This window comes from Thrips palmi, unplaced genomic scaffold, assembly GCF_012932325.1.
Source record: "Thrips palmi isolate BJ-2018 unplaced genomic scaffold, TpBJ-2018v1 HiC_scaffold_10, whole genome shotgun sequence".
NCBI lineage: Eukaryota > Metazoa > Arthropoda > Insecta > Thysanoptera > Thripidae > Thrips > Thrips palmi.
Genome location: NW_023144621.1, coordinates 13,166,165 through 13,176,653, shown reverse-complemented (window position 1 = coordinate 13,176,653; position 10,489 = coordinate 13,166,165). Strand labels below are relative to the sequence as shown.

The window sequence follows — 10,489 nt, the reverse complement described above, 5'->3', positions numbered from 1 at the left end:
ATAGACTGGAATATGTAATCATGGGTTTTATTAAGTGAATCAGTTTAGGGCAGGCTGATCTGAAGCTAAGAGGGAAACCAAGTTTTGTAAAATTCAGTGAATTGTCTCATGAAGTCCAATGCAGAGGCCACTTTTTGCTCAATACGCCATTATCTTATTCATGTCTTGTGGTAGTTTATCTTTGGAGTAAAAGATGACAGTACAGGATTAACATTAGGCATTGGGCTTTTGTTCGGAGAGCCCATTTAAACTATTACCAATACTAAGTTCCATTATCGGACACAAACTTTGGTGAAGTGAAAAGAATCGTCTCATTAAATCCAATTACCAAGTCACTCACCGCTCACAATCTGAATCGTCTCATTGAACCCAAATACCAATTCAAAATTTATTAGCTTTAAAAAATACACACCCATATGTGGATTTTTTTAATCATAGATGCAGTACAAAAATATTTATGTTAGGTTGCAGCATTAAAATAGGATGTCATTTCCCGAGTCAAACAAAGACATGTAACTTGTCTTCTAATTTCAACAGAAGTTATTCATGCTTTACCTAATTTGATTTTCTATGAAATTTAAAAGTAAATTTAAAAATAAGGATGGTATCAGAGAAAAAAAATCAGTAGATACACAAAAGTAACAGGCAAAGAAAACATTCTATTTTCAGTCCAAACTACACTCACAGTGCACTGACCTGCAGAAGATTCCCCTGTGACGAGGGAGGGGGAGGGGGGCACGAAACACGCAAACCTTTCTCACTTTAGTTTTCGTATTTTCCTCTGTTGACACTCCGGAAGGGTTTTAATCATTCTAGAATGTTAAAAAACTAACTCAGAACCTTTTTGAGAGCCCCTTTGCTCTTCAGTTTGTTTTTTTGCATAAGTACCGTCCTGTCTTGCAGACGGTTTGGGAAGCGCGGCAGCCGGTATGAGAATTGGTAACCCACACACTGCTACCAACCAAACAACGCTAATAACCTAGTTCAAAACGATGTTTTGAATATTTCAAACGATGAAAATTGTTGATCTAAGATAAACTCCCCCCGTGGGACACTTTGGAGATGTTCAATACGAATTTGGGGAAAATTGGGGTTGTAGTTGCTGAGAAACGTGAGCGTGTACGCTACAGACTCACAGACGGACAGACAGACTCCGACCAGTCACTTTTTGGTGCGCCCAAACACGGCATGGGCTTCGCTAGCTCAGCCAATGACTCCGTCGTGGGGACCATGTTTGTTTGTCGAGTGTTGAGGGGCGGGGCTGAGGGGGTGGTAAGGGCGGACAAAAAGAGGTCGTAGAAAAAATAACACGGGAAGGAGGTCGGACGAATTTCGGCAGGTCGGACAAAAAGAGGTCGTACAAACTATGAACTCCGGAATGGGGTCGTGCAAAATGACTTCCGAGTGACGTCCCAGTTCTATCAGGGTAGTATACCGACTTTAGAGCTCAAAACGCGACTAGAATTTTGGCCGCCTCCACTGGTCTTCTGGCCCCCTGTGTGCCTGCCCTTCAAAAGAAGCGCGACGAGAAGAAACAACTCACACTCACACACACACACACACCAAAACACACACACAAACACACACACACACAGACACACACGCTCACACACACACGTCGCCTTTGGTTTCGCTCGGAACGCCAATTTTTCCATACCACGGTCTTCTTTTTCCTCCCTTTTTCAGACACACCTGGCCTGCGAATGCCGCGCACCTGACCGCAGGCGCCGAAGACCTTTTTCCACCCTTATTCGTGGTTCGCTTTTTCGGTCCCTACGTGCCGGGCGGGGCGGTGCGGTGCGGGGTACGGTCCACCCCCGGGGCGTCAGGCGTCATTCTTACAATAACACCTGCAAAATAACCTGATCCGGCCAGAGGGAAGGGGGGGGGGCAACCCTGGATCCGTCCTGGATCCGCCGGCCCTCCCGGACCGCGCCCGGGGCGATCCTGCAGGAACACACATACATACTCAGCGAGCGTCCTTTATGGAGCAGCCCGGTCCTGGCCGGGGCCTGGCCAGGGCCTGCACCCCAGCGCGGCCACGGCCCGCCACGGCTGGTGACTGCTTCATTTTTCATAGCGATCCGTGCCGGCCGCCCAGGCTGGCCCAGGCTGGCCCGTGCTCAGGCCGACCCGCGTGCACAAGCCCCGCTCCTCGGCAGCCCGCCAAACGCCAGCCAGTTCCATTTCGTCATACTGGCGAGATTTTTATTTATTTTTTGCCCCGCCGGATGCGTCTGATGTCGGAGGATTCCGACATCGGGTGCCGCGGGGCCGCCTTCGAGCCGCCTTCGGGATGCCTTCGGGCGGTACTCCGGAGAACATCGGTTTCCGAAGCGCCACGAGCGGCGGGCACACAGTGGGCCAGAAGACCGGCGGGGGCCGCCAAAATTCGAGACGCGTTTTGAGCTCCAGAGTCGCTAAACAGGACTCGAACCGAACGTGTGACCCCACCAACGGGTTCCTCGTTCGGAGAGCCATCCATTGGTGGGGTCACACGTTCGGCTCGAGTCCCAGTTAGCGACTCTGGAGCTCGAAACGCACTTGGCGGCCGGGCCGCACGCGTGGAGGGCGGGCGACATGGACATGCCGCGCCGCACCCACAATGCGCTGAATGGCGCGTTGTCCGCTCCAGTTCCTACGTTCCACCGACTACCCCAAATCGGCCGCCGTGTCACCCTCAGCGCACCGCACTGTCAGCCAGGCCCGCGTACGTCACGCGCGAAACAAAGGCAGCGAGTTGTCTCTCTCGCACTCGCGTGTCGGTCCGTAGGGGTGCGAGTGAGATGGAGCGACGGATAGATACGGTGCTGTGGTCCCTGCGGCGCTGCCGCGCTTTCCACCTGCTCGACGTTTGCAGTGCCCTGCCAGCCAGTGTCCTGCCAGTGCCCTGCCTGTGCCCTGGAGGACCTTAATTGGAGTGAGTGCTGCCTGTCCGCGTTTTGCGCCACCACGCTGCTGTCGAGGGCACACCCCGCCATCACCTCGCCATCACCCCGCACACGCCGAGCGAGCGACGCCCTCCCAATCGACACATTCGATAATTTTGTTTTCGCCATCCACGTTTAGGGCGTTGTATTTCACGGCCGCTTTGCCAGCGGACACTAATGCTCTCTCTCTCTCTCTCTCTCTCTCTGAAGGGCCGGCAAACTGGCGCGCTATTTTGACAAATGGAGGCCTGCCGCGCCACTGGGGCGTTGGAAGGGGCAATGGGGTCACTGCATCGCACAGCACCTGTTGGCGGGGCGCTGCGACGTTGCGGCGCAGTGGCTACATCGGTAGCGGCGTCGGTTTTCCGGTCGGAGATCCAGGGTTCAAATCCCCGACAGGTATTCTTTTTTCTTCCTCCGAAACGCAGAGTTTTCAACCAGCGTGCGAAGATGTATGCATAGGGGTCTCCGAGGGTCTCCCTTCCTCACAAAATCTCAAACTCATTCGTTACAAAAAGTAAATAACCCCGCGATTTATTGGCCGTCATCTGATTGTGATGCTGAGGAGCGGCGCGGCGACGACGGCCGTGGCCAAGACCCTCGCCGTCGTCGCCCACCGCGCCGAGGCCGCCGCGCTCCGCTCGCAGAAGTCCAGGGTGCAGGCGCTGGCCACGGCCGCGAAGCGCTGCTTGAAGTCGCTCCAGGAGCAGAGGGCGTCGGGGGCGCTGCAGCCCTCCACGGCCACCGGCCGCTCGTTGACGTACATGCGCAGCTTGTGCTTCTCGCCGCTCGGGCACCTGCAGCAGCCGCCAAGCAGGTCACACAGTGGGCCAGGAGACCGGTGGAGGCGCGCGCGGCCGTAGCTCTAGACGCGTTTTTAGCTCCAGAGTCGCTAAACAGGGCTCGAACTGAACGTGTGACCCCACCAATGGATTCCTCGTTCGGAGAGCAATCCATCGGTGGGGTCACACGTTCGGTTCGAGCACCATTTAGCGACTCTGGAGCTTCAAAACGCGTCCGGGATGTCGACCGCCTCCCACTCAATAAGGAAGCGGCGGAGAGACTCACTCGTACAGCACGACGGCGATGTTGGCGGCGAAGGGCCCCAGGCCGGAGATGCTCCACTTCCTGGCCGTCTTCATGGCCTCGTACGAGTCGGCCGTGAGCGGCAGCGCGTCGCGCCCTATCCCCAGGCGCGCCATGGTGAGGTGCATGGCGGTGGAGTGCGTGAAGTAGGCGTTGCCCCGCCGGCCGGTGTCCCCGGCCTCGAAAGCGCTGCGCATGTATAGCGCGTTCGGAGTAGTATTCACGAGCAGTGACACAGTAGGCCAGCAGAATACCGGTGGAGGCGGCCAAAATTCTAGTCACGTTTTGAGCTCCAGAGTCGGTAAACAGGACTCGAAGCAAACGTGTGACCCCACCAATGGATTGCTCTCCGAACGAGGAACCCATTGGTGGGGTCACACGTTCGGTTCGAGCCCCATTCAGCGACTCTGGAGCTCAAAACGCGTCTAGAATTTTAGCCGCCACCACCGGTCTTCTGGCCCACTGTGCGTGCCCCGGGCCGTTTGTTTACCTCAGTTTGTCGACGAGGTCCTTGACGAGCGGGCAGCCCAGCTGCAGGTCCATGGCGTTGCCGTACCCGCCCACGTAGTAGTACTTGATGTCGGCCCGGTACTCGAATACCTGCAGAGCAGCACGTCATCATGACGTCATCGAGACTGCTCTCCAGACTCTGGTGAACTCAAACAGCTCTCCCGGAACGCAACTCCCTTCCCTCCCTCCCAGAAACCGACGTGAATGTCAGTCGTAATATACGCCTTGCCCTGCCAACTTTTCGTCTTGTGTCCTCGATTCTGTCCTCAAAGTACTCAACTGTCGACTCGCCAAAGTTCCAAATGTGTGTGGTTTTTGTTTTCCAGTGCCTCACCAGCAGGTCCTCCTGGTCGAAGGCCGTGCACCAGGGCGCCTCCTCGTCGGGGTCCACGCCTGGTCGTAGCGGCATGCCTCCCACAGCAGTTCCACGTCGTCTGGAGAGGAAGACGAGCGTCAGACTCTATCTCCCTCACACCCGTGGAACGCGTGGAACGTGCCACGTGGGTGCGAGAGAGACAGAGACTCTCGGAATCAGTCGGCTGTACCAGTAAGTGCAGGCTGTTCACATGCTTCAAACCTTACGGAGTATTTTGAACATACATAGTACAAACTAATTTACTTTGTTTACGAAGTATTTTCTTTGTATGCTTATGTATACTCAAGCAAGGGGAAATAACTCCAGCCAAATTTGGACACCGAAATTCATCAAATTTGTGAAATTCGACGACGACTGAAATTCATCGAATTTTGACAGAAATTCATCGAAATTCGACTGAAATTCATCGAAATTCGACTGAAATTCATTGGATTTGTACACCGAAATTCACAGTATTTTTTCCCCTCGTGCTCAAATACTTTGCCAAAACAAGCAAGCTGCTTTTCTTTGAAATGCCTGAAACAGTTTGTGGCGTTTCCAGAGTGCAAAAAGTGAAGGCGGCTCACCGTAGTCCAGCGCCTGCTCGAAGCCCAGCCGCTCGCTGACGCGCCCCACCGCCGCCTTGACCACAGCGCCGTCCTGGAACTTGGTGACCTCGGCGCGGGCGCTGGCGTTGGCGTCCACGGCGGCCTCCCAGGCGGGGCAGTTCTCGTAGAACTGCGGCATGCGGTCCCAATTTAATGGCCGGTCAGAATGGCGCGAGTTTGGTGCGCCAGGGTGGGTTGGACCTACCGCTCAGTAGACCAACCCACATTTCTTCATTTCAAACAGTGTCTCTTCCAGGCTCCTTAAAAATATTTTTGAAAATAAGTTACTATAAATATTTCAGACGCAATTAAGTATTAACCTCTTCCAGACAAGTGGAAATAAAAATATTGTAACTTATTTTCAAAATTATTTTTAAGGAGCCTGAGAGAGAGACTTTTCGACGCGTTTTGAGCTCCAGAGTCGCTAAATGGGACTCTAAAAGAACGTGTGACCCCACCAATGGATTGCCCTCCGAACGAGGAATCTATTGATGGGGTCACACGTTCGGTTCGAGTCCCATTTAGCGACTCTGGAGCTCAAAACACGTCTGGAGTTTTGGCCGGCGGCGCCAGTCTTCTGGCTGGCAAATCCACTTCGAGACCTACCTTGAGCAGGCCGTTGTCCACCACGGCGGCGACGTCCTCGTCGAACAGCCCGCGGCCGTACCAGGTCGCGCTGGCCAGCGTGCGCCGGGCGTCCGTGCTGCGGAACTGTGACAGTGTGACGGTCCAAACTCGGTGGGTGACTTGCGGCTTTCGGACTCAACTACGATCCCGCGCAGTGCTTCGTCTCTCTCTCTCTCTCTCTCTCTCTCTCTCTCTCTCTCTCTCTCTCTCTCTTCTCTCTCTCTCTCTCTCTCTCTCTCTCTCTCTCTCTCCGCAACGGCACGCCCCGTGAGAGCGAGAGAGACAGAGCCCGGCCACAAACCGCGCTACTAATTTCCGCGGACCGGAAACTTGAATGGTAAAGGAGGATTTGAAGGGGGGGGGGGACAAGGATGGTGGGTGTCAGGTGGTTTTTGAACAGACCGTTGCCGTCCGGTGTTCGGCAGCACTCTCTGTCTCGCTCTGTCTACAGTGTGGGTAAGAGTGCACGTGCACACCACTGCACAGTGGGCCAGAGACCAGTAGCTGCGGCCAAAACTCTAGACGCATTTTATTGACCTCCGGAGTCGCTGGTACTCGAACCCAACCAATGGACTCCTCGTTTGGAGAGCAATCCATTGGTGGGGTCACACGTTCGGTTCGATCCCATTTCGCAACTCTGGAGCTAAAAAAGGCGCCTCTGGAATTTTAGCCCCCTCCACCGACCGGTCTTCTGGCCTACTGTACACTGAGCAGACCACATCGGCTGACTGAAGCGACTGCGCCGCTCGCGAGGGGGCCACCACCCCCGTAATCCTGTGTACAAATTGGCTGGTAATCTCTGGTAATTTATGGCGTAATCACGTAATCCTTGACAAAATTCTGTCATTTTTAAACGTTTTTAGTCACTTTTCAACGTTTTTGAGAACGTTTTCGAACCAATTTTCGAAAATTTCACGCGTAATCCCTAGTAAATTTCCCGTAATCCCGTAATCTTGTGTACGCCTGAAATGAGAGTGGTGGCCCCCTCGGCCGCTCGTCGGCAGCGCGCGGCGTCAGGGCCGTGCGGCTGCGTCAGTGGCCGCGTGACTGGCGGAGCACTGCTGTCGTCGCTCTGTCTCTCTCGCTCCCTGACGGGCCGCGCCATGAGTGCAAGAGAGACAGAGCGGTGCTCGGAACGAACCTGCCGCTGCGGCCGAGGACCGCCGCCGCTTTGGCGTCACATTGCGTCGCAGTCCGTCGCCTCAGCCAGTGGATACACTCTAAGACTTACAGTGAAGGCGTCGCGCGCGTGGCGGCCGAAGAAGGCCGGGTAGCGCGCCTTGAAGCGGCGCGCGATGCCCAGCAGGTCGCGCTGGCCCTGCGCCTGCAGGTCGTTGCCTTGCGCCAGGGTGGCGTTGAGCGTCCAGGACAGCAGACGCTCCGCGTCGCCGCGACACAGCGTCACCCTGCCCGCCAACAAGTTGGCGTGGATCCTGGCCTGCAGCCCCGCCACCCCGGCCGTCAGCTTGGCGATCTCCTTGGCGCTGGGGTAGCGCGTGCCGTGCCGCAGCACGTGCCACAGGTACGCCGCGTCGCAGCCTGCGCAAAGCCTGCGTCAACGAACAGTGGCCAAAACTCTAGACGCGTTTTGAGCTCCAGAGTCGCCAAACAGGACTCGAACCGAGCGTGCGTGACCCCACCAATGGATTCCTCGTTCGGAGAGCAATCCATTGATGGGGTCACACGTTCGGTTCGAGTCCCATTTAGCGACTCTGGAGCTCAAAACGCGTCTTGAGCTTTGGCCGACCCCGAAATACTATGACTGCTGTGCCGTCTGCCTCCTGGGACTTCCGTGGCCGCGGAAGCTAGCGCACTGGTCCGCACCGGTATAAGGTTCGTGGTTCGATACCAGGCAAGGGTTACATTTTCTCGATGTTCACGACCCGGCCCGCGACGGTGTTTGTGTCCCGCCCCGTCCCGCGGTGGCTTTTGCCGCTTTTGCCGGCCTAGGAGTCCCGGTGGGAACAACGATCTCGCTGTTTAATGGTGTATCAAAAATTCAGACGCCGGCGAACTTCTGGTGTGCCCGCAGACGGCAAGACACGTTATTTTACGAGTGCGTTTCTGGCTCTCAAAACCCTTTTTTCCAAATTGGTAGAAAGGCCAAGTACCGTTTTAAAATTTCCAAAAAATGAACTTTAGAAAAAATGTCTTGAGCTCCTTAAAAAAAAAAAAAAAAAACAAACATGAAACTGGTGCAAGAAAGTACTCTAATAATTTTTCCAAAATGACCGTTATTTGCGGTATTTGAACCGTTGAACTTCCTCCCGTGACTGACACTCTGGAAATCGGACTGGTTCCGAGAGCCGCTTTCGTCGCTCTGTCTCCCTCGCACTCAAGGGGCGTCCGCTGTAGGTGCGAGAGAGACAGAGCGCGAGACGGACTCTCGGAACCAGTCCGCTCCGATCGCAAACACGGCCCTACACTGTCGGCGCGCTGCCGTCCGTGTACTTGCTGCTGTACTCGGCCAAGTTACCTTGCACCGTGTCTTGCGGCGCGACGCCGCCGTCGTGGACAAGCTGGTACGCTGTCTTGCTGCTGTAGCGCGCTGCGGGCGGCCGGCTGGGGCACGCCGCCTGCTCCACGGCCCCCGCGACCGCCGCCACCGCCGCCACCGCGACCACCACCGCCACCGCGAGCGGCAAGAACCTCGGCCGTCGACCCGGCATGGCGGTCCGACTGCGTGCGACTGGCTGTGTGCTGCCGTGCGCGCGGACGCCGGTACCCCGGTCCACTGGCTCGGCCGGGCGCGGCGTGTGGACGTGTGGACACTCACCTGCCGGCTCAAGTGGCGGACAATCATTGGCGGGGGGGGGGGGGGGTCAGACAGACGGATACAGACTGGCTGACAGACAGACAGACTGACTGACTGACGGACCGACTGAATGAATGAATGAATGAATGAATGAATGAATGAATGAATGAATGAATGAATTTATGGCTGACTAACAGGCAGACAGACGGACAGGCGACACTTCCAAGCCCGCCGATTGGATGCCGCCCGCGCACCCGAGTGCACTTCATTCTCATGAGTCGTCATGTCATGTCATGTCATGTCATGTTCTTCTCTAATCGAAACGTTTCAAGTGTTGTGCTGGTTCACGTTCCGATTGAACAACAGAGCTAATTATCGGAGGAGTAACAAAAGCATCGGTGTCTCTGGCCACTCCCAGGCTAAAAAAACCATGAGCTGGGCCATGGGGATGGCTGACCATGGTGATCCGTGATTCACCATGGTCACAAGATTTTGCCCATGGAGAAATGCCCATGGTGTTCAGGACCATGGGGAGGTCAGCCATGGGGATGCGAGCCATCCCTGATGAAAATGAAGGATAACGTTTGGAGCCTGGAAGCATGAACGAAGCGTGAGCGAAGCATGAACGAAGAGGTAGTGCTCCGCTTACGCTCCAATCTCTTCGTTTATGCTTCCTTCCTGGCAGGGGAAGCCTAAACGGAGGTGGTTCCTCCTTCGTTTACGCTCCGTGCCTGACCGCTTCGTTTCCTCTTCGATACCACCCCGTTCATGCTTCCCTCCTGTCGGGGCAAGCTTAAACGGGGGTGGCGTTTTCTTCGTTTCCGCTCCGCGGCCGACATCTTCACCTACGCTCCGATACCACTTCGTTCATGCTTCCTTTCGACCGGGGAAGCTGAAACGAAGGGAGCGCTCTCCTTCGTTTACGCTCCGTGGGCTGACCTCTTCGTCAACTCTCCAATACCTCCTCGTTTACGCTTCCGGCGAACTTAGAGAAATTGCAATGAGTTGGCTCTGAGGCCGAACCATGTTGCAGCCGTACCCCCCCCAGTGACCCCAGCCGGGGGTGGGCCCGGAGAACACTCTCGCTCAGATAGTCAGGTGCTGTGTACACTCTAAAAAATAATATAGGATTTTGTAACGATTTTTATACAAAATTCTGTAACACGTCAGTGTGATACAAAAATTTTTATCCTTGATCCTAAATTCTGTATCACGGGAAAAATTTACGAATTTACGAATCAGTGCTTCAGAATTCTAAAACTGATACAAAATTCTGTACTTTTTTTTTCAATATTCACAATCAGTGATACAGTTCCATGTAAAAAAGCGATCTTAATGCAAATAACTGTAACTGATACAGAAAACTGTAACATGTTTTTACGAGTTTACATATCGTCTGATGCAAATTAATAACGCAAATTTAAGGTCAAATTACGAGCTTAAATTTTTTCATCACAGTTGATCGGGGGAAAAGTCCTAACGTAGGGCATGGTATTAAGAAGCTTCGGGCCAGGAACTCTAACTGTCGCGCCGCAGGACTCGTTTCCCACCACTACCTGGGCATGCGGCGTGCCCCCTCGGTGTGATCGACAGTCTGAGGCGTGCCTCCCCTGCGGCG

General features: G+C 54.7%; 1 protein-coding gene across 1 annotated transcript; it reads right to left on the bottom strand.

Moving 5' to 3' along the window:
* Positions 1–3,438: 3,438 nt before the first annotated feature.
* Positions 3,439–8,797, bottom strand: LOC117654150 (multiple inositol polyphosphate phosphatase 1-like). Its single transcript, XM_034400358.1, is given in 9 exon segments — positions 3,439–3,727; positions 3,999–4,205; positions 4,507–4,616; positions 4,861–4,913; positions 4,916–4,960; positions 5,469–5,619; positions 6,096–6,200; positions 7,348–7,655; positions 8,593–8,797. Coding segments are annotated over 9 exon segments (1,425 nt in total). The 5' UTR covers positions 8,786–8,797; the 3' UTR covers positions 3,439–3,474.
* Between the last annotated feature and the right edge of the window lie 1,692 nt (positions 8,798–10,489).